This window comes from Phasianus colchicus, chromosome 1 (assembly GCF_987193195.1).
Source record: "Phasianus colchicus chromosome 1, bPhaCol1.hap1.1, whole genome shotgun sequence".
Lineage (NCBI taxonomy): Eukaryota > Metazoa > Chordata > Aves > Galliformes > Phasianidae > Phasianus > Phasianus colchicus.
The window spans coordinates 89,538,289-89,561,974 of NC_143436.1; the positions used below are offsets into that span (position 1 = coordinate 89,538,289).

At 38.3% G+C, this 23,686-nt stretch overlaps 1 protein-coding gene across 3 annotated transcripts; it reads right to left on the reverse strand.

Annotated features, from left to right (window-relative positions):
* Window positions 1–7,362: 7,362 nt before the first annotated feature.
* IFT57 (intraflagellar transport 57) lies at window positions 7,363–23,527 on the reverse strand. 3 transcript variants are annotated; one of them, XM_031613186.2, is made up of 12 exons: window positions 23,373–23,527; window positions 22,815–22,977; window positions 21,833–21,951; window positions 20,838–20,928; window positions 17,212–17,280; window positions 16,668–16,790; window positions 14,161–14,280; window positions 12,462–12,533; window positions 11,521–11,652; window positions 10,475–10,537; window positions 8,652–8,718; window positions 7,363–7,603 (listed from the first exon to the last, which is right to left on the reverse strand). In XM_031613186.2, exons 1-12 carry the CDS (start codon window positions 23,525–23,527, stop codon window positions 7,425–7,427), a joined length of 1,353 nt encoding a protein of 450 aa, XP_031469046.1. In that variant the 3' UTR covers window positions 7,363–7,424. The 3 variants fall into 3 exon arrangements, with proteins under 3 accessions (XP_031469046.1, XP_031469048.1, XP_090008118.1); XM_031613188.2 differs by lacking the exon at window positions 14,161–14,280; XM_090151992.1 differs by lacking the exons at window positions 7,363–7,603; window positions 8,652–8,718; window positions 10,475–10,537 and adding an exon at window positions 11,982–12,062 and having other exon boundaries at window positions 11,548–11,652.
* Window positions 23,528–23,686: the final 159 nt, after the last annotated feature.

Below are 23,686 nucleotides of genomic sequence, written 5' to 3' on the forward strand. Positions count from 1 at the left end.
GAAGACTGGTGCGTTGTAAACAGTTATTGCACAGAGTAAAGCATAATCGATCACAGAAGTACAAGACAGGATACTTTACCAATGTGTGGCTTAAAGATCAAAATCTATGTAATGGAGCAAGCACGCTTAAGACAGTGAAAAGGAGGTATCATGGAATGAAATATAAAATAGAGAATAGTAAAATAACTGCATAGACCTTTATCACCATTGTGCTTTTACTGTGATAGCAAAGTTCTATCTTCTGCTTGTCAGAAGGTCCCTCATAAGTCACTCTGTTACACTGGTATTCAGAATTTCAAATAACTAAGACACACAAAATGCCATGTTTCTTTTCAGACACATTCTGTTGGTGTGCCCCAAGTGATCTTTCTGTATGCTACAGGTTCTCTTCATTGCTGCGTTCTTCAAGTTTTGTACTGGGGTCACTGCAACAATCACAGAAAGCAAGTTCAGATGTTCAGAGAGACCCCTTCAATTGTAGGGCCATAGGATAAAAGCCTGGGGTTATCAAATCATTCTAAAGGTTTCATTACGAGGCCTTATCTCCCATTTCTTTTCGCATGTCTGGACAGAACATTGTTTTTCACAAACAAAATATTCCTCCTCCCAGCCAAAACTTATTCTTGTTACAGGTCAAGTTAAGCTGCTCTGAAGCACTACATATTCTTACAGCACTTCAAGATGTAGGTAAGAATTAAGCTTCTCTGCAGGTGGTTCATGTTTGAGGGTTTCTGACAGCCACAACACAGCAATGTCTCCTCTAGACAAAGAAACAAACAGATCCATCCAGAGTTTTGAGTGCTTTTAGTAATAAGGTCACAGCGTACGAAGAGAGAGGCAGTAAAGACCTGAAAATAAAACAGGTGACATAGGAGAAGTAATCCCAACTCAGAAGAGTAGCCTGGCCCCAGGAACAAGTCAAGAGATAAGTCTACTAGATGATTTGAATTTCAGTAGCCTGTGTTTTTTTTATTCTCTCCTTTTTGTTTGATTCATTCTGGGCACAGAAGTTACTACCTGGCTTCATCACCTGCTTATTAGAGCAATTCACGAGGCACTGAAAACTGCTGAGCTGCTTTTAGTCAAAAGGCACCAAGCACCGTGGTGCTCACCTTACTTCTGTGTGTAGCTGTCTTTATGGAGAAGCGAAGGTAAATATGACAGGAAAGGTGGGTCCTGCTTCCGATCTCAACACCCACACTGAAATGATGTCAGCAGGTCTCTGAGCAGTGGCTGCTTATACCTGACACCCTTAAAGAGACATATCAGTCAGTTTCCCTCCAGGTTAGCAGAAGCTCAGACAGATTAACGGCCACAGTTACATTTAGGTCATGTCAAACTTCCCTTCGCAACCACATAAGGCGTGGCTGTCAAAACTTGGGACAAACCGCTAAGGTTGCAAAAGTTTCAGTTACATTGGAAATATTTCTCAGCAAAGATTTGTCTGCACAACTATGCAAAAGCCACTCCCTTCCATGGCACTATTTAAATGTAGAACAAACACTAAAACTACACAACTTCAGTGGAACTGGAAAAGTGTAACTTAAGTAGAAAATTCTTGGTCGCTCAGTACAGGGTAGAACCTGGTCCTGCCTTGCTATCTTACACTGAGGTTAATGGGAAACTGTTTTATGTCCACCATGTGTTTGGTTCATACCTATTACGAGGGAAGACTCTAAAGGCTGGCAGAAGATTTTCTAACTATAAAGTGCTAAATATTTAAGTATTTGAAGGGAATCATCATGTAGAGGAGAAAGCTATGTGCTAAGAGGCATGAGAGATCAAGGATCAACTAGAAAAAATAAAGGGAATGCACTAAGTCAAAGTACATTTTCTATATGTAAACTACAATAATACAGAAGAGTTTCTCAAGTAAAGTTTGTTCATTCTATTAGTTTGAACTTGTTATCTGTATATCAACTGAGAGAAAATCTAATTGACTTTCAATTGTGTATCCTTTCTAGCACAGTTACCTGCAATGCTGTTGTTCAATCAAAATTTCATAAGCCAATACTTAGTGTTAAGTACATTCTCAGTAAAGCAGAAATGTAGAGTATTGGAGTATTTCTAGCAATAAAACTCTCCAGACCTACTAAACCTATGTCCATCTTCCTGCCCTAAGTACAAAGTCATTTCAAAACAATAGTTTTCATTCTTTACTGCCAACGTGGTATAGCTTAAGATAATGATAAACTGCAAGCATTTTTTACTTGAGCACATATAATGAACATTCCACGGAATGCTGAAATGAAATAGCTAATAGGCAAACTAGTACAGAATTAGTGAATGACAAAAATGCACAATTTGCACTGTGTTTCCTGTTGCTTGATAGCATTTGCCAAACTGAACAGAAATTACCCTTGTGATCATACTTGTGCACTTCCTATAACAAAGGAAATGATGACCAACAGATGCTGTAAAACCTCTCAAGACCTTCTGCATTGTTTTTTTGGTACTAACTTCCTGCAAAATGTCACAATCAGCCTATCCTTTCCTCTGACTAATGGTTTTTATTCTTTGCAAATGGATTCTTTGAAAGGAGGTAAAAGGCTCATGGACTGATGGAAGGATAGAGAAAACACTCACAAGCCTTACCAGAAACCCCCCCCCAAGACAGGGTGACAAACTTCAGGCTGAAATCTAGAGCAGAAATAGGAAAGTTTTGGTCCACAGGAGGCCTACAATCTACAGCTTAATTCTTCCTGTTACTACTGAATAATGCTAAAGTGCAGTTTGAACTATTGTCATCTTTTGAAAGCCATGAAAGCAGAAAAACATTTTAAATGAATGACTACAGTTACTAAGTCATAAGAGAAATATTGTTAAAACTTATTCTGCACTTCTGACCATCTTTGTCAATTTTTGCAGCAGACAGACAAGATGCATGAATAACAAGCACGTCTCACATCTTGAAAGGAGTATGGAAGTACAACCACTCACTCTTATTTGCTTCAGAACAGGAGTGGAAAAGAATGGAGTAAAACTATAGCCAGGGGGTGAAAGGCTAGCATTACTCACGTTGTTTTCAACTGCTCTCAATGAGAAGCTTCAAACCTGCTCAGGTTCTGTGTTCCCCAAGAATTGTCTCCAGAAAGGCAGGCTGTTACTAGGTGTGTGAAAGTCAGACATTTCCAGCAACACCAAGATCTGGCATTAACTAGTATTAACAAAGTAACCATAGTAATGGTGTTTGCATAAGAGTGGAGAGAAATGCACTGAGAGGAGGAAGCGGGAGACAAAAATATCTTTTGCAACCTCACAGCCTCTTGTGGAAATCCCCCATCTGAAGCTGGCTCTCGTTGCCCATTTACTCAAGCTCACAGGCACTGATGTCATAGGGCAGGCTTTTTTTTTTATTTCACATTTTAATTCAAGCCAGTGCCAGAAAACACCCATTCATTTGGAAAAACTTTAATGCGTCAGCAGGTATGGGCAGGGTATCCACAGTCTTGTTTTCATGCTGTCAAAGTCTACTGCTAGTTTCACAAAATGACAGGTGGGAGGATGCACGCCGCATGCGCACACGCACGTGCAGCTGCATTGTGGAGGCACACTGCAGCACTGACATTCAGGGAGCGGGAGGAGAGTCAGCATGAAAAGAAACAGCACCGCACTAATTTCTTTTCTTTTAATTAACATTTGTCAAGTTTGGAGAGAAGCCCAGGCTGCAAAATTTGGATGCAAAATTCAAAGAGCTCTGAAACTGGAAATGTTCGCATACAGGCTCCTTATTTATGCTTCGTCCTGTTTATAGGTCGTGCAGAGACTACTTAATTGCTCTTACTGTAACTCACAATTAGTGACAGTTCTTCATTGTATGTCAGCGTGCAGCAGAGCTACACTCTGAAAATGCGTGGCAATGTTTAATAGTAGGCGGACATTTACTACCCTGTTCAAGGATTTTTCCCTGAGGCCCCTCTATTTCATGTGGAGCGAAGAGTTTTAATGTCAGCAGCAGAAGGAAGTGGTGATACTTTAATCAGGTCAGGGAGCTGTTTGTAAAAGGAAGTAGTTTCTCAAATTCACGTGAACAACACCTTTCCTGCACAGCTCTCATTGATACAAGTTCCAAGAACTACCTCATGTCTCACTACTGAATTCTTGGCATAGGGTTGAATAACCACTATTAAACTCTTGCAATATTAAGTCACTAACTCCACAGGAGGTTTGTTCTTTGTGTGAGAATGGGGTTAGATAAAAATTCCAGCCTTTCCTTTGCATTCTTTTACCAGCACAGCACATACTTCTCAGCAAATCACATCAGAAGGTAAGGGAACTGGAATAATACATGCATTAACTTCTTATTTCAGTAAATATGGCACAACTTTCAAACAAACTCAATGGACTGTAAACAACACATTTAATGTGGTAAGTATCACCAAGGCTACTCCAGTTCCTAGAAGTGGAGTTGCATGCCTTGCATTCTAGCCTAGAGATAAGAGAGCACAGGATATAACTCACACTAAGGTGAGTTCAGCAGGATTTCTTACCACAGAGCCTAAGAAGTAAAACACTGCTAATGCTCCTTCTGGAGCTTTGGGGAGTAAGTGCAGGAGAGTAAGCTGGATCCAGCTGAGCTCTCCTCAGTCACACATTTCTAAGAGCCAAGTCTCAGCTCTCGCTATGGCCATATGTAAGACTGAACTACTGTAGTCCTCGTGGCAAGGACAAAAACCACAGTTCCTCTCACCAGATGCATCAAATCAAACTCCTTGTTCCTCCTCCATCTGCGCTACTTACAATCTGCGTGGCTTCTAGATGTCACGTAACAGTGACATGGTGCTTCCATGCTGGTTGCATTTCAGAGGATTGAAAACAGTAGAAGGCCTTGGAAAAGGAGAGCTCTATATACGAGTTAATTCCTATGAGTAGTGCTTCTGCCCCCAGAATTCTTCAGACGAAGTACTATTATAGCACAGTGCAGCTTCATGTGTATCCTGCTGCCTTAAGGACACATTCATTTTGTTGGCCTTCAGTTCTGACACGGCATTAGATATGAGCGATGTGTGAAATAGCATGACTCAAGTGATTTAGTAAGATTTCTGCTTCTTGAACTGATCCAGCAGATGAATAATCACACAGATAAATGCTTTTTTAGAACAACTGCCTGTGACAATTTGCTTTCTGCTTTTAAGGAAGGTGGTGTGGCTACTTCCTTCCTTGCTTTTTAGAATTCAAATGAGCAAATAGCATTCTGTCAGATGATAATTACGGGAAATATACGACCTCTGAGACAACGTAGCTGTCCTGCTTAGATTAATGCTATTTCAAGGAGCACCATTTAAAATAATGTAGACTAACTGCACACGATTAGCACATTATTTTAGAACTACTTAGGCATAAAGGATAGCTTTTCTTCTGCAGATTTTTATACCACATTAGTTTTTCTGGCCATGCTTGTCTGACTCATCCCTCAATAGATACACTTCTAATACTGAAAGAGGTTCAATTCACATAAGGGTAAGGGAAGTGTTCTTTTATTAATTTTGTTGTGTTAGCATGAAGCAGGAGGTTTTTTTGGGGAAAGTATTTACATAAAAAGCACAACATTTTCAATCCAAAAACATCAGTGTACTTTGCAGGCGATACAGAAGAGAGCTGCTTTATCTTAAGTTGAAGTAAACCCACTGCTGAAGTAGATACGCAGTAACACCACCTAACAATGTGAACATGAATAATACTTTTCTAATTTAAACTGAGTGTGGGAGGATATAGGTAGGCAGCAAAAGAAGTTGGAAACTGATTTCCAGTGTGATTCATAGGGATTTTCAACAGTTGCTTGTACAGGTAAATTATAATATTCAGCATTTACACATAGCTTTTCACTTATTAAAACCTGATGGTTTTAAGTCTTATTCTTTTTGACAAATGAAGTGCTGAAGCACAATGAAGTTATGAAACTGGGTTATCTTTTTGACTGTATCTAGTATCTCAACTTTCACATACAAAACAGCTTATCTGTTTTGTTAAATACTGCTCACCTGATGAGTTTCCTCTAAGTGAGAAAACTGGATTGTAAAATGAATGGAATCACTTAAAGAAGTTAGGAGAGTAATTTAACATTACTGGAATTGTACCAATTTTGTCCATGGCTTATGAACAATGGTAATCAAAAGGATGTACATATCATAGAATCATAGAATGGCCTGGATTGAAAAGAACCACAATGATCATCTAGTTTCAACCCCTCTGCTACATGCAGGGTCACCAACCACCAGACCAGGCTGCCCAGAGCCACATCCAGCCTGGCCTTGAATGCCTCCAGGGATGGGGCATCCACAACCTCCTTGGGCAACCTGTTCCAGTGTGTCATCACTTGTTTTGTTTTGTTTAAAAGAAATATAAACATAAAAATAACTACAAAAACCACTCATAACAGTCTGCCTAGAGGACTTCCCTACACCCACCCCACAAAAAAAAAAAAAAAAAAAAAAAAAAAAAAAAAAAAAAGGCTGTTTTCTATAATTGCCTATTGACAAAGTTGTGCAGACTGATCTAGGAACATGCTGAAATTACTGCAGTGTTAGCCTGTTGCTGTTGTCCTCCTTCCCACCTTTACTGACTAAATATTCCTTTGCAGTTCTATTAATCACTGTTTTATCAGCAAGTTTACAGAAAGAGAAGAGTGAAGTTGCTACGTCATCTGAACATCAAGGTCACAGAATAAATTGTAATCCTTCCTGAAAATATAGGAAAAAATAGTCTTGGTTCATTTGTTTCAAAACAACCTAGAAACATACATCCAACTACTCACCTGTGCAGAACACGTCATGCTTTGTTATAATTGTGAATAATTATAAATAGTCAGAATTTCAGAGGAATAACACCAGAGCAGCTCTTGAATGAAATACTATATATCCACCCACCAAAGAGCTAAAGAAAAAAGCTACTAGACCAAAGTCATGCAGGGCTGGGAACACAATCCATGCTTCATATGAATGTCAGATACAGTAGACAGTACTTGACGCTGATCTTCACTTCAATGTCAAAAATTAAATACTTTCTACTAAATGCAAGTAAATGGCAGTAATTCTTTTTAAGTCCTTTGCAAGCATTTTTCTTTCAGAACTGTAGAATATCAAGATTACAGGCTGTCAATTATGTTTTATAGCTTTTCATTCTCCAACAAAACAGAGAGACACGTGCAGTAATAATAACTCATTAATATATTTTGAAGGGATCTGCAGCAAATCCTTATAGCCCAAAACTAAACATGGCTCCATTCTGAGTCCAAAGAGTGCATGTTATTCTTTTTAAAAATGAATGACAAGCATCTTGTTAGCGACAAAGCAAAACAAAAAGCAAAAAAAAAACAAAACCAAAAACCATCACTCTCTCCAAACAAAAAGAAAACCACCAAACTACCAAAAAAGCAAACAGTAGAAAACTTTATTTTGGGCAAACCAAGTCAGCTCCAAACAATTTCAGTAGGCACCTATTGTAGCTTCTGGTATCATTGCTGCATTCATATCTCTAGTCATATTGGATTTCTCTTTAAGTTTTGACTGGAGCAATGTGTGTTCCATTACACCAATTTGAATGTCCATCTGAATGGTTTCTTGCTTCAGTTTTGTTAAGGCCTGTTTAATTCTCACCAGAGGAGCTGTCCAAGAAAAGATAAATAATGCAACTTGGTGTCAGGTGATTTAACACAGAAGCATTACATTCTACAGTTCACTCCTTAAAATTGAAAAAGTGATTGAACAAAAGCACGTTCTACTTTAAAGTCATGACTGAACTGATAGATTATGCTTTAAAGATAGAAATGGCAATAACAATTTTGCTGTCTTCTTGACAACTAAGATCTGCATAAAGACGTGCATAATCATTAAGCTCAGTTTACCAGTGATATATTTTGCTCAGCTAAAAGTCTCACCCCCACATCTGACTTGGGGTTTTGTAGGGAACTGAAGACACCCTCAGCAGGCCGCCATTTTACCTGTGAAAATCTACTAAAATGTTTTGTGCTCCATACTTTATTTGTAACCCATCACTTCCCACTAATATTCACCTTATAGATGCTGCTGACACATCATACAGCTCCTTATAATTCTGGGCTCTAGAGTTTATCCTGATCCTTGGCCATGTCATAGTACAGTTAAGGTGCTGAGAGTTAATTGAGTAGCTCTTTCACTCAAGAAGAGTTAACAAAATTTCTTTACACAATAACACTTACAATTCCTTAAGTCAATTAGCCATAGTGTTTACAATAAAATATAGATACAGCTTGCACATTTAGCCTTGCTATAGTATGCATCTATTCACTTCTGCATTAGTACTCGTAACATTTGCAAAAGAATGCATTTATCAGGAAAAATTACACTAAATTCTCAGTACATAGTTTTATATATTAAAAAACTCAAACTTCAGCACCAAAATTAATTTTCTCATCCATTTCCATTAGCATTAGTGAGGGAATTCCAACGCTTACTCTCAGTAATGATTTGACAGTAAAATAATTTGAACCTTCTACTGACTTGCATAACATTTTTGAAGAGGGTAAGATGTCTAATTTTCTTAGACATCTTTTAAAATCTTAATATGGATATTTTAGACTTGTCACTCATTTCTGGTTATTTTTTCACAGAGGACCAATGATGCATCTGTCACTGAGAAATTGGGTGGATAGTTTGAGGCAAAAACATACTTACTGCCATCAGTCATACTGCTTCCTTTCTCTTCTGTTTCCTGCTTCACTTTCTCTAAAACTTCTGTAATCTTTAATTAGAGATTTTTTTATTCATTAAACCAGATGAATAAAAAGTTAAAAGGAAATCTAAAACTCCCTCCTGTATAAACATGTCAGTTGAAAAAAAGTGTCTGTCTTGTTGTAAAAAGAGGAACTTTTCTGGCTTTTTTTTCCCCAAACATTAGGAAAATTTTCATTAGCCTTTTGAAAAATAGATGTTACAAATTGTATGGCAGATCATTAGCCAAACAGAAACGTTACTGAGGATCCGTAACCAATAAAAACAAAGTGCAAATGTTGCTGCACAGTGGATGGAAGAAAAGAACCACTGACCTCACAGACCAAGATTTACCAAATGACCATAAAAAATGCCCTTCTGAAAGTCTAAAAGGACTTTGGCAGGTGAAAAAAAAAATGAGAAATAGCACTGCAGCAAATGATGGTGCAGCAGGCAAGCCTACTGGCACTGGCATGTGTGAATCAATGCGTGAAGAATAAAAATACATTTCAGCACTGACTATTGACCAGTTTGCCTTTGTTGATGACAAAGCAACTATATTCCAAGGCAGAATCTAGATAATAACCTATTTTTTTTGTCTGTATTATAAAAATGGCCTTTTATTAAGGCTTCAGTATGTCCTTCCATTAAACAGCAACAACAACAAAAAAACATGGCTGCATTTTTATTGCATACCTGCAGCGGTACGTGTACTGCCAAGAAGGCTGAGATTTGATTCCATGAAATTAAAATTTAATCCTTTCTGGATTATAGCCTATTAGAAAGCAGATCAGTAGTGATATCCAATGAGCCTAGTTTAGCTCAGATATGCACTGCTGCATCAACATAGTTCAAAGGTTACCAACTCGTAACATATTTCTTTAATAATCAACTTTTATTTTAAGGCACAGAAAGATCATGCAAGTAAATCTGAAATCAACTTCCTTGAGAATCAAAGAGGAAGAAGGACTAAAAGTACAAATGCCATACTAAGAATTCCTTGCTAAAAAGCCCTTGTTAAACTTCTGTGACTATTATTACTTAAAAAAAAAAATCTCAAATCTATTGTACATTTTCCATCATATTCTTATGGTATGATCTATTTTATGTTAGCATTTCAGGTACTTTAACATCTAATAAAGTGCAATAAATGCAACATTTGACTAAAGAGTCAAATAAAAGAATCATTTAAAAAAATCTGAACTGCATGAAAAGTGAAAGTATTTGGAAATCTAGCAGTAAATCTGAGTGAAAACTATGAAACAGTCCACATGATAAATCAATTAGGAGTTTCTTCTTTGATTTGTCAAACCATTGAATAAACAAAAATTTTTAGGTATTAATATAATTTGATTGGTATCAAAAAGTTACTCTTTAGTCAAATACTGCATTTAAACGCTTTCAAGATTAACATTTCAAATTGCTATTGGTTACTTTTGCTAAAAATAAAAGTTAAGCTTTTCTTCTTCTGAAGACTTTATGGACACGAGTAGATTAATCCTCAATAATTCTAGGAGACAGGTTATGAAATACAGAATATTTTCACTCCTTCACAAACTGGTGAAATTTAGAGCTCATAATTGTTTGTTCAAATTCAGAAATTAAAAAGCAATAGCAACCTCAGTTTAAAATTTAGGGGCCAGGTGAATCTGCTCCCACCAAAAGAACATAAGTTTTAACACAACGTATCAGGAAGAGCTCAGTTCATAAATCTGAGAATGCTAGATGTCAATTCTTCAATGATTTATTCAAGGAAGCTAAAGAAATATTGTGAACATGTGTTTTACCTCAGAAAGGACTCTAATCCTTTCAGTTACTCCTCCACTTCCCTCCTGGTATTTCTCCTTAGCCTGTGAAGAAACACATTTTTTGCTGAAGAGATGCATGCATTCCAGATACTTAATAAAGCAGGTTTCTAAAATTACAGCAGAATCATTAATAACAATTAATCATTAATAATTAATAATGTGAATTTTTCAGAGAGAATACCAAAATTTGCTTTTACATGTCCCAATTCCAGAAATTCTCCCATGAAATCTCAATGACATTTACAGCACTACGAATATAAGGAAAGACTTGAAGACACCAGCCTATGCAATGACCATCATTCAAAACAGGAAAGCAGTTTTAGAAGTTGTGACAGCCCTAATGCATAAGAGTAAGAAGTAGGTTTCCTGGTAGACTTGCATGAGAAAACATGCATCAAGAAAATTTGCCAGAATGCAGACTGAAATGATTCCTGAAACCCAGAATGCTTCTTTCTATTCAGTAAGTTACTGTCTTGACGTTTAACAGCAAGATAAACAGAAAGCACAGAGGTCAAATCCTGCTAGTCTGATTTTATTGTCGAGCCCTCAAATAGGAGAGCTAACCAACTGGTAGCTTACACAGGCCCCCTAACTAAAGAATCAAAAAGATTCTCAAGCATTAGCCTATTGGCATAAAAACTAAATGAAGTAAACAAGTAATCAGAGAGCTTTGTGCAAGTTAGCATGAGTAATCAATGTAAGAGATGAATGCTGAACTGAAGCTGTAGCTTTTTCACTCATCACAGATGTGTGAACTCCATAGGGAAAGCAGAAACAGCAATTTACTAGCTGCTCAAGATTGTGGCAGCCGATTTACATAATATTCAGGCAAGAAAACATTTACTTTCCCTTGTAGAATATTGAATAAAAATTGCTAATTTAGCTTAAAAACTATATAATTTGACAGCCAATCAGCATTTCCCATGCTTTATATCCAAAAGAAGAATTCACAGATAACTCCTCCAACTCTTTGTCTTTACCCTCATGTTAATACTAGGCAAAGAAACGACAGATCAGTGCATTACCTCACTCAGCAAGGCTTGTGCTGAACGGTATTCTTGAATCAAATGCTCCAACTGATTGTTGATGTACTTTTCCCTGCTATTGATCTTTTCCAATGTTCGGCTGATTTCATTATGGAATTTGTCAAGGTAGCCCTAAAAAATCATATTCTGTAGGTTGACAGTATACAGACATTACCCAAAGAGTATTAAAATGGTGCTGTAATTAAAAAAGGATATGGAATGCTACAAGTAATAGCGAAAAACAGTACAGAAATGTTGTGTCTGGCTAATGAATAAATGATCCCAATATCTTTTTTCCCAGTGCCACAACACCTATTTCAAGTTCTACCGATTCCTTCATCACAGAATGGCTTGGGTTGGAAGGAACCCCAAGGATCATAAAGCTCTAGCCCTCTGCCACAGGCAGGGTTGCCAACCACTACATCAAGTATTAGATCAGACTACGCAGTGCTCCATCTCACCTGGCCTTACACATCTCCAGGGACAGGGCATCCACAACCTCTCAGCAGCCTGTTCCAGCACCTCGCCACTCTCTCAGTATCCTTCCCCAGATAATTACAAATGTCAATGCTGGTAAATTATTCTAGCAAAAGTATTTGAGAACTTTTTTTTTTTAATTATTATTAGCTATTTTAGTTTTTATATTAGTTATTTTCAGTTTGTATTATATCATTTTGCACTCTGTATTTATAACATATTGAAAACAAGGGGCAAAGTGATATGATACATTAATGAACATTTACATCCTTGTTAACATATACGACTGTTGCTCACAAGATCTTTGGCTAGTGCCATTATCTGTAATCATCATTATCACATCTCCCTTTTTAGTTTTACATTATTATAATTAAAATGAAGAAATAAAACACAGGCATACAAAATGAAAAACAAAATAGAGGTGCTACCAGACCAGTGAAATATTCTGCACATAAAATACATACCCTAGTTTCTTTCAAAGAAGATTCAATTCCATCCTTATGTTGATGCATTTGATCTACATGGATCCTCCAATCCTAAAAACAAGATGCCATGAAGTAAAACATAAGTAAATACAGCTTTTATGTTTATCTGGTTACTAAACAAATACTGTATGCAAGACAGAGTGAGTTCTCATACGTACTACTACTACCATACGTGATTCTTCCACTGACATCACGATATCTAGATGCATTGGCACAGCATGACATAGTTCATTGATCTCCTAGATGTCCCAATGTGACACTCAGACCTATAAACAAACATTGACCTCTTCATTAATACCACAGTAGCTATATTTTTTAGTCTGATTGATCCTCACTGTTTCTCCTAGAAACCACTACAGGCACAAATGTTGAAAATATTGACTACAGATGAACTAGCTCAGCTTGTTCTTAGAGAACAAGCATGCTCCAACTACCTAACAACCACCACTTCCAGACTATCAGATCTTTTCTTCCTACTTAAACCCAACTGTTACCATAAAAAACAGAAAGAAAAGAAATAGGCAGAAATAACTGAACTTGTTTTCAATACTGGGACAAAACTGGAATGGGGATAACTATTTGCACCTGCTATGTCATAGGAAACACACATGGATTCAGGTATGGAGAACGAGAAAAAGCTGCTATTTTAACTTGACAGATAGGCACCTGTTACTTAGAAATCAATTCCACTTCCCAACATTTATCACAATTTATGCTTATCAATGCGGACTTTCTATGCCTTTCATACCCAGAGCACAGCTGCAAACTGTGAGTTCAAAACAAAGCAGAGCAGAAGCACTGCAGAATTATCTCTATTTCAGTATTGTGTTTCTGAAAATGTATTTAAAAAAAAAAATAGACTCTCAAGGTTTTTAAACACTTGGCACTGTTCTGGTCTACATGATGAGAAAACTGATGTTAACAAAACTTTACCACTTGAAATCAAATTCTAGGATACTCCCTTGTAAAGTAGGTACTGTAAGGGTAAGGATATAGGTATGGAAGATGACAGTGTTTGCTTCAGTAAGATTACCTGATCAAGGACGTTGTCAAATAGGACAATAAAGAAAAGGGGGAAGCAAAACAAAGAGGCACAAGCCTCTTTAGTAACAAAGAGGTAACAAATATCTTGCCAATTACACTAATGGATATGCAAAGCATATGAAAATTTATTTCAGTAATATCATTTGATTGAGGACCTTGTCTAAAGGGGATGAAAAAGAAAAAGGGGAGGGAATAAACAACACAGAAACACACACTTGTCAGAAAAACAGTAAGGGATACTGAAAAGAAGCAAACATGATCAATCACATTAACCAGTCCGCTATCAAGAAACTTCAGACAACACTACAAAGAGGATACAACTACACCTTCCAACTGATAAGAATGCAAACCTGTTAATCCCAGGCATTAGCAGCAAGGGTTGGTGCAACTCTGCAAAGTGGTAAAGCAATGTGCAAAAGAAGGAGTCTGGGAAGGAACTTCTCAAGGGCACAGAGGCCTAGCAGAGAGATACTGACAGAGGGCTGGGCAATCACCAACCACATGAAGTTTAACAAGAGCAAGTGCCGGATTCTGGACCTGGGACAGGGCACCCCTGGGTATATATATGTACAGACTGGGGAGTGAGAGGCTGGAGAACAGTTCTGCAGAATGGGGTCTGGAAGTTCTGGCTTACAGCAAGTGGAATCTGAGTCAGCTGTGTGCTATGGCAACTCAAAGAGTCAACTGTGTCCTGGGGTGCATCAGGCGCAGCACTCCTAGGCCTCATCTCAAGCACTGCGTACAGTTTTGAGCACTGCAATGTAAGAAGGACAAAACTATTAGAGAAGGGAAGGGTATGAAGGGCAAGGCAAATGAGAGGCTAAGATTTCTTGGTCAGTTCAGAGTAGAGCAGAAGAGGAAGCCTTGTGGCAGCCTGCAGTCCCTCACAAGGGGAATGAAGGAGCAGTGCTGAGCTCTGCTCTCTCTAACAGTGACAGGGCTGGAGGGAATGGCATGGAGCTGTGTCAGGGGGAGGGGCAGCTGGAGGTGAGGGACAGGTTCTGCACCAGAGGGCAGTGGGTCTTGGAAGAGGCTCCCTGGGGAATAGAGAAGCTGGCCACATATAAGCCAGTGCAGGTCAGTATGCTTGTCCAAGGGAGAACACCTGAGCAAGACGAATTTCCAGGTTCTGTGCTCCTGAAGGATGTGACCATTTTTGACAGGAACAAAACGAATCCTGGCTTGACACAGCTGCATGCTTAAACACGTGCCATCCTTCAATCAAAAGCAGTTCCTGGCTTCAAATGCATATAACTACCACAGCACTAGTGCCTCTGTCTCTATCTCATATGAGCACAGCTGAGCATCTCCAACAGCTGTTCAGCCTATGAGATTTCACTTGCTGTCTAAAACTGTGCTGCTGCCCACTATTCTCTTCAGGATTAAAACAAAAGCTAGTAGAGAAATGTGCTTACATTATGCGTTGAGTTTTAAGTTCGCAGCAACTCAAGATCTTTTTGCTGGTATGGTAACAACTGTTAGTAATTTGCCAAATTTTGCAGACTTACAACATAAAAATAAGTTCTCATTTCTGTATTGCCAATTAAACCATTAACCTCTCCTGGTATTAAATATACATGCACAGTTTACATAACCAATATGAGGCTTTTCTTACAGAATGTCATCTAGTCCAAATATCAACCCATCACCACTGTGCCCACCAAATCATGTCCCTAAGAGCCACGTTTACCCCTTTCTTAAACAACTCCAGGGAAGCTGACTCCACTGCTTCTCTGGCCAGCCTGTTCCAATGTACCACCACTCTTTTTGAGAAGAATTTTTTCATAATATCCAACCTGAACTTCACCTGCTGCAACTAAAGGCCATCACCTCTCATCCCATCACTAGTTAACTGGGAGAAGTGGCTGAACCCCACCTTTCTATAACCTCCTTTCAGAGAATTGTGGAAAGCAATGAGATCTCCCCTGAGCCTCTTCTCCAGACAAAACAATCCCAGTTCCCTCAGCCATTTCCTATGAGACTTGTGCTCCAAATGCTTCACCAACTCCTTTCAAGTTATTTCTGAAAGCATTAAAGTACACAAGCTAGAAAAAGAAGAACCCTCTTTTCATATCCATTTTGACACCTTCCTTAAAAACAAGGAACAGTGTGTTAATTTGGAAGGTAGCAAATCTCAGTGGCTTTCATTTTCTATGTATGTCTTCATTAAGCTTTAATTTCTTCCTGTGAGAATCAACCACGTTATCTGTAACAAGCTTGCTGAGGACCAGAGCACAGTGGCTCAAACCAGGAGATTCTTCACTTAGAAGAATGCAGTACAGACAGGCAGGACATTTTATGAGTTGAGGGTTTAGTCTATTTTTTATAGATAATTATAATAATTATCCTTCACTGAATTCTGCATCACTGTAGATTGCTCCACCACCACCTCAACTAGCTGGGCCGCTACAAACACACAGTTTCAATACTGCACTCATCTGTGTGGGCTATGCAAACTCTCAGAAAGAATGCTTGTGGCAATGTGAAGAATACATTCTAGTATTGGACGCTGACGTGTTAAAAACAGACGTGTGTTTCTGAGCTGCTCATTCTAGACTCCTTGGAATACATTATGGTAAGAAAAACACATTTCTAAGAAAAGATAAATTTCATCTTGAGGTAGCTATCTGGATAGGTAAATAAAATTAAACTGAAAATGCACTTCTTTTCATTAAACACAAGGAAATGTAATGACTAGATCAGAGGTACAGACCTTCTTTACATAATCTAAAGTTCAGCAAGATGAATTCTCTGAAATCAACCTTTTAAGTGGTTGAAAAAAAATCAAACAGTTGCAAAGAAGCTTCTTTTCTTCTAGGAAAATGCTTTAATAGCTGCTAAACTGAAGGTATAATTTTTCAGAAAGGTTTAACGACTTAGGAAGTTTCCACAGAAATAAAGATAGAAGCAGTTGCTGTTCTTACATAAAATAAAACATACTATTGAAAATTATTGCTTCTAGCTTCAAAGTAAGTGAGAAAGGTTCAGAGAAGATAGCATTGGAAAGCCCATGATTTAATTTACATGGTTTAGTTCTTGGCACAACAAAAGAAGAAAAAAATGGAAATGAAAAAATAACACTGCTGATTCAAACTGCACTTGAATCACCATGCATACATGTGAAAATTCACTCTCACAAACCTTATTGTCAGTCCTGACTGTAACTTTCAGCTGTGGAAGCACACGTTCCACTTCCAGATTCCACTCTGCCGCATCTGTTGTGGATAGCAAGATTTCTTCTCGTTTTGTGGAGTCTTTCACATCCTGCATGAAACCCAGAAATTTTATATACAAAACATAATTTTTATACTCAGCAACAACTGTTAGAAGTCAAGTTACAACGGCTCACAGCATTCATATTCAGAAGTACACATATATCCACTAGGAGCTTTAGATGTCTTTCTTTGAATTCTTAAAATATTAGGAATTAAATATATTTTCTCATCACATTTAGAATTCCAAAAAATGAAATGTATACCAAGATGAACTATAATATATCAATCTTGCTGCAATATCCGTTTAGAAACCAGAAATACAGTTTTCTTTTAAAATAAGCTGATGTGTCTCAGCTGGCATGTTTTTCCTCAAGCACAGACTGCATATGTATTTTTGGACTTCAACACAAATAAACTTCTGCTGAAGAAGTAAAAATCTCTAAAGAGAGGAATGGCAGGTAGCAACTTACCGATCTGTATGTTTGTGCCTTTAGAACGTTCAGGTCAATAAAGTTTTCTTCATTATCTGATTCTTCTTCCTTAAGCAATGTCGCAAAGAGACATTAGTGAATATTTCTTTCACACAAACTTCAAAACTTTTCTTCACAGGAGCAAATATGCACTATATTCCAAATTACTGAACAAAACAAGACATGGAAAATTTCTGATAACAGAGCTTGCATTTACTTCATCTGCCATTTTATCATCCATGTACTTCATGCTTATGCAGTTCTGTAGTTCTTTTCAGTTTGCCCTCATCTGTTCCACCAAAGACAAATTTCATCATTCACCTTCCTTCTAAACAAATCATGAATGCTGCTATAACGTTTACTTTAGTGTTCTACCTTTCAAGATCCACATAGTAAAAACCTGTGAGCTTATTCTTGTACTTCACACAGGTTTTGACTATGTTTGACCACAACACCATCGTTAACAACAACAAAAAGACTAATGATTGGAACTAAGGCACTAAACAGAGAAGACTTCCTTGGGTTGGCTACAGTTTGTTCACCAAATTCCTCAAGATTTACAGAACCAGTCTTTCTCTGCCATCCTCATCAATTTTATTCAGAATAATCTAATTTAGAAGAACAATCAAACTCATCAATAGTATTTAATTACTGGAAATACTACTAAATTAAATTCTGGATAAAACTAATATATTCAGGATATATCAACATATAGCCTGCAACAAGATTGGGAAAATGTTTACAGATGATTAATTCCTGTAGAACTATTAGAGGCTCCAAGAAGTTGTTATCTGCTTGGCATAAACCCAACTCAGTGGTTTTACTAACAAAGAAATGTAGAGAAGCTAACAGAGCACACTAGATGTAAAAATAATGGCCTAAGAACCCAAGACCAAATCCAGAAGTTCTTTGAAGGGCACAAACTGACCTTTAGTTAACAGTTTCCTCTCCACTTCTCCACGTAAACAGTGAATAAGACACAGAAAAAAGAGTAGACAGTTGACTGTTTTCGCATTTATAGCTCTTAGCCAACAGCTGACATTTCTGAGGCTTGTCAAATATGTAATGCAGAATGAGTCCAATTGTTCTCAGAATTCATCAAGAATTTTCCTGGCTAGACTTCAAAATGCAACCAGACCATTAAAACTTACATCCCAATACTTCCATACAGTACAGAAATTAAGAATAAAAGGATGGAATTTTTCTTGGCTAATAAAAACATGGGGAAAAAAGTACAATAATTAAGAAAACTATGACAAGAGAAGCAAACTCTTCAACTCTTACTGTAGACTACTGTCATATATAAATTGAGACTACAATCAGAGCCCTATTGTAACAACACTGGCATTCTAACTTATATGACCTTTGATTTTTCACAAGCACTTGAAAAACGTGGACACAAACATGGGAAACTTGTGGCATTTCTATCCAGTACTTCTAGTTCTAAAGACTGCACAAAATTGTTTTCCCCACAAAAATCTTTGAAAGGTCTTGGAGAACAGGAGAGGTCCCTGAAGACTGGAGGACAATCATCATCACTCCAGTCTTCAAAAAGGGCAAGAAGGAGGATCTTGGCAACTACAGGCCAGTCAGCCTCACCTCTGCCTCTGTAAAGGCGATGGAACAACTTGTTTTGGATGCTACCCCCAAGCTATTGGAAGAGAAGGCTATCAGGAGCAGTCAACGCAGATTCACCAAGGGGAAATCATGCTCGACCAACCTGTTACCCTTCCATGATGTCATGACCAGCTGGATGTACAGGAGGTGAGCTGTGGATACTGTATATGTTGACCTCAGCAGGGCGTTTGACATTGTATTCCACAACAGCCTTGTAACAAAGCTTAGAAAGTACAAGATAACTGTGTGGACAGTGGGGTAGATTGAGAACTGGCTGACTAATAGAGCTCACATGGTTGTGTTCAGTGGCATAGAGTTTAGGTAGAGGTCTGTAACTAGTGGTGATCCCTAAGGGAAAGTGCCGGGTCTGGTCTTGTTCAACATCTTCATCAGTGACCTGGATGAAAAGATAGAATCCACCCTCAGCAAGTTTGCTGATGATACAAAGCTGGGAAAAGTGACTGACACACTAGAAGGCTGTGCTGCCATTCAACAAGACCGGGACAGACTAGATGATTAAGGGCCTGATGATCTTCCTTATGAGAAAAGGCTGAGGGATCTGGGACTGTTCAACCTGCAGAAGAATGAGATTTATTTATAAATAAATATAGAAAGTGCGAGAGTCAAGTTGATGGCAGTGGACTCTCTTTTCAGTCGTGATGAGCAGTAAAACAATGGGCAACAGGCAGAAACTGGAGCACAGGAAGTTTCATACTAAGACAAGGAAGTTCTTTACTGCCAACAGTGACACAGCACTGGCAGAGGCTGCCCAAAAGGCTATGGAGTCTTCCTCTCCAGAGATATTCAAGACTTTTATGGACGCCCACACATGTGATATGCTGCAAGGAAACTGCATTAGCAGGTGGTTGGATTCAATGATCTCTAGAGGTTCCTTCCAACCCCTGCAATTCTATGATTCTGTGAACTTACTGACCAAGCAAACAAGCACTTCCAGACTTACACTTTTCAATACTTCAGTTTTGGTTTACATTTACTTTGTAAAAAATTTTCAGATTTCGGAGTAATCAGATGCAAAATCAATTTCTTTTTGTAATTTTCACTTTGATCATCTTCAGCTAACTTCCTTCTCCAGAAAAGTTTTAAGTCAGCAGTAAAAAGACTTGCTTTGAGAAGACTGAAAATGAAGAACTCGTGATCACATTAGGAAAACAGCTTACAGACGGGGAGACTCCAATTCTCACAAAAATAATTCTCTGGGAAAGTCAATCAGCAAGAAACAATTTCTGTCATGCACCAGTAAGTCCAAGAAGCGTATTGGAATTTACAGGAGTATTTCAATGACTGTTTCACAGACATTCAACATCATTGTAATTATTATAGTTAAAAGAGTTGATCCTGAAGCATTGCCATTTTTTTTTTGAAAGACAGGCATAAAGAGACTTATTCTGCAGTCAGAACAGATGATGATTAATATTCCATTCAAGTAATACATAGTGATGAACAGCCATGAGCTTCCTCTAAAGAAAAAATGCTGTAACCTTTACTTAGATCTTCAATGGTGTCTTACATAAATACTCAAAAGTTCTTTTCCATCTATTTTCTTTACTAATCTTAAGATTAAGGCCAAAGTTACTGTTTCCCATTTGCAGTGAAATGTGAGTAACAATAGTGAGCATTTAATAAAGAGCTGGTGAAATTTCAGCCACTACTGTAAATAAGGGCTAATTCAGGTTTCATTTAACAACAACAGCTTGTTTCAGTAGAAAACAAACAATTCTGAATCCATGTAATGTTAACGTATGGTTTGAGTCAGCTTCATATTAATTGTAAATGCACACAATAACAAATGCTCTGTCTTGAAGAGTTAACCACTCTATCTGAAATTATCCCACAGAGAAGCTGACAATGCAGGAAAAACAAGGGACACAGGAAAGAAGGGTAACGGAACTGCTGGCAGATTCTTCAAACCAAAGAAAATGGACAGCAAGTGAAAAGTACTTCATTGCTGATGAATACTAATACAACATAAAACAGATAGTCAAACCTACTGCAATATCCTCTTCCAGTTTATTAAGTGTTAATTCTGTATCTTCTTCTGTTATTTCTTCTTCTTCTAGCTCATCTGTTGGGTACAGTGGCCTGAAATAAGTTCAAAAGAAGTACTGACAAAAATAAATGCTTCAGTGAGCTGCTCCCAAGCAAATAAAAGATTTCAGGAGAAGTATGAATAATGTGGAATATGAACAGACAGTGGTTGTCTCACACACACAAATTAACTTATGCTCAGCCTTGAAAGTCTTTGTTACCTTAGACTGTCTTAATAGTGAAGATGAGTAGTCAGGCCAAGCAATAAAGTGTATTCACACCGCTAAGACATCTGGGGATTAAGTTTTCATTCATTTTCTCCTTTGGTCTAATTTCTAAGACTTCAAGTGCAAGTCCCCACAAACTCATTTTTAGCTTATTTTGGAATTTGAGTACTAAATAGTAGTATCAATAACATACTTTGAAGGTAGAAATTACCTTGCCATACAATTTAAAAACCAGAGGGAGGGGATGAAATCAAGAGCACTTTTCAACAAATTGTCATATACTTGAAATTTTTTGCCATCTGATTTCTGTGAAGTTTTCCTTTGGATTCAGTACACAAGTTATAGTACTCTATTTGTAACAGGATCACACACTGTGTGTACTTCCAGCCAAGGAAGCTACTGATTGATGGGACCTAAACAGACAGATACAAAAACATTTCAAATCAACTGTTAGATTAACAAGCAGTTACTTACAAGAAAGGGACCAAGAAGAGGCTATCAGTCAAATCTTTATCAATTAACTTAATCTACTGATAGCCCAAACTCACTCTTGCTGGTAAAAGACTAAGCTGCATGAAATGCCATTAGGAATCACCTTATTCCATTGCTTCAAGCCTATCTGAATTTTGCACCTCATGAAACCATCATATTTTGTGTACCTCCCTTTCTAACTACTATTTGTATTTGTTGAAAAATATGCGTATGCGAGGATTCTTCCAAGTGTACTATACCTTTTCCAGCTAAAGCCACTGTATTTCAAGGCTTCTTCAGCTAAACAATCAAGAACATAACAGGCTTGCTCTCCATAACCTGACTTCAATTTTGCGGGAGGAAAATCCACAGGCCTTCCCTAAAACAAAAAGATATGCTGTTTACTAATGGCTACTCATCAATCAATTTCATTTCAAGGCATTAACTACATTTTTTTTTTTAACTAAAACCCAAGTGTTCATGGTGCCGAAAGATTTTGCCAATGTTAATTCGCACTATTTTCCAATGGAGCTCCAGTCAGGAAACAGGAATGGAAAACAAAACTACTCAAGGAAAAGATGCAGTGCAGAAATCCTAAAGAACATGGTAAAAAGAAGTGAACAGAAGAATCAGAAGCTGTAAGATGGTTAAGAACAGAAGTGACATCCTGGCAAGGTAAGGTCAGCTACAGAGGATCCCAGGTACTGAGATTAAACCTATGCTTTTTTTTTTTTTTTTTTTAAAAAAAAAAAAAAACACTGCCTTATTTGTTGCAGATATCTCTCCAGAGAATCCCAAAACATAAACACAATTAAAAATATTTCCTTTGCACTTAATTCCACTTTTGACTTTGGCAGGAGCAGAACAGTGAGTACATATTTACAAAGTTTGTCGTGGAAGCTTTTACAATTGCACCACTATAAATGAACAGCATTTGTAGCACTATAGGAAGTAATCTTGATTAAACCCATTTTACAGACTGTGGAACAAAACTAATTAGAACTAAACATAATAACGTAAGACCATTTTTGTAGTGTCAAAAGACTAACAAGTAGGTACAGACAGTATAAATCTCTAATAGGTTTGCTTAATTAACATTGTACAAACATGCAGATAGAAAAAGTCTGCCCAGTCCTTGGGAAGATAATCAGATAGGACAGGAAATATGTTATTACTGATATTTATGAAGGTCACGTCCATGCCTGAAATGCACTTGAAAAAAACAGCATGTTCAGCACTTACAAATGATCGCAGTTCCGAGAGTATCTTAGATATTATTGCATTGGGGTCATCATATTCTTGAGGCTGTTCAAAGTGATGTCCTGCTTTAACGATCAGCCAAGCAGCAAGAGTGCAGAACACGAAGAACTGCTCACCAGGATTAGTGGGCAGTGCAAAATAGTGCCTGTTTAAGAAGGGAAGGAAGAAAAAAAAAAAAGGTAAACAATGGTATTTTGAGCTCCTGAAGCAATTATAGCATTATAAGCCAGCACAAGCTAGGTAAACAGTCTCTTAAACTGACTTTCCCCACATTCCCCAGCTACCAGATGGGCAAGAGGTTGGTGTACCTACACTTGGCACAGCTCAGACCAGCAGCTTCTGAAGTAATTCTTCCACTCACTCCCACCTACTGTGCGAGCTACACTGCGCCTATTTGGGATCAAACCGAGTTGAATAAGGTAGCCTGCTGCCACACCTAACGTGCCCCGAAGGGAATTCAGCCCATTAAGTCAGGCCTCAGTTGCTCCCTATGAATGTCCCCACAGCCGCCCCGTCCCGCTGGGCGCGCTCGAGGGGCACCTGGAAAGCGGCCTCACGTTGTGCTGCCGCAGCGCCTCTTCCTCGTAACTCAGCAGCTTCAGCTTGTCCAGCAGCTCCTCCATCAGCACGAAAGCGGCGTAAGCCGCACCCGGGCCTCGCTCCACAGCCGTCCCATCGTTATCCCGCTCCGCCATTTTGGAGCCCCACGCCACCGCCCGTAGCCGAAGCAACCGGCTCTGCCAATCACCGACTGCCTCTTCCTCCGCGCAGCGCCATGAGGTCACCGTCGAATCAGCGCCCAGGGCCGGCGGGAGGCTGGGTTGTTGCTGCTGCCGTGTGGGCGTGCAATGAGA

Coding starts and splice junctions, on each gene's coding strand:
- IFT57 (XM_031613186.2), bottom strand. CDS start 23,527: ATGGCGGAGCGGGATAACGATGGGACGGCTGTGGAGCGAGGCCCGGGT. Junction 16,791..17,211: donor AGGCACAAACATACAGATCG/GTAAGTTGCTAC, acceptor GGTTTCATGCAG/GATGTGAAAGACTCCACAAA. Junction 12,534..14,160: donor TGACTCAGATTCCACTTGCT/GTAAGCCAGAAC, acceptor TCTTGTTTTTAG/GATTGGAGGATCCATGTAGA.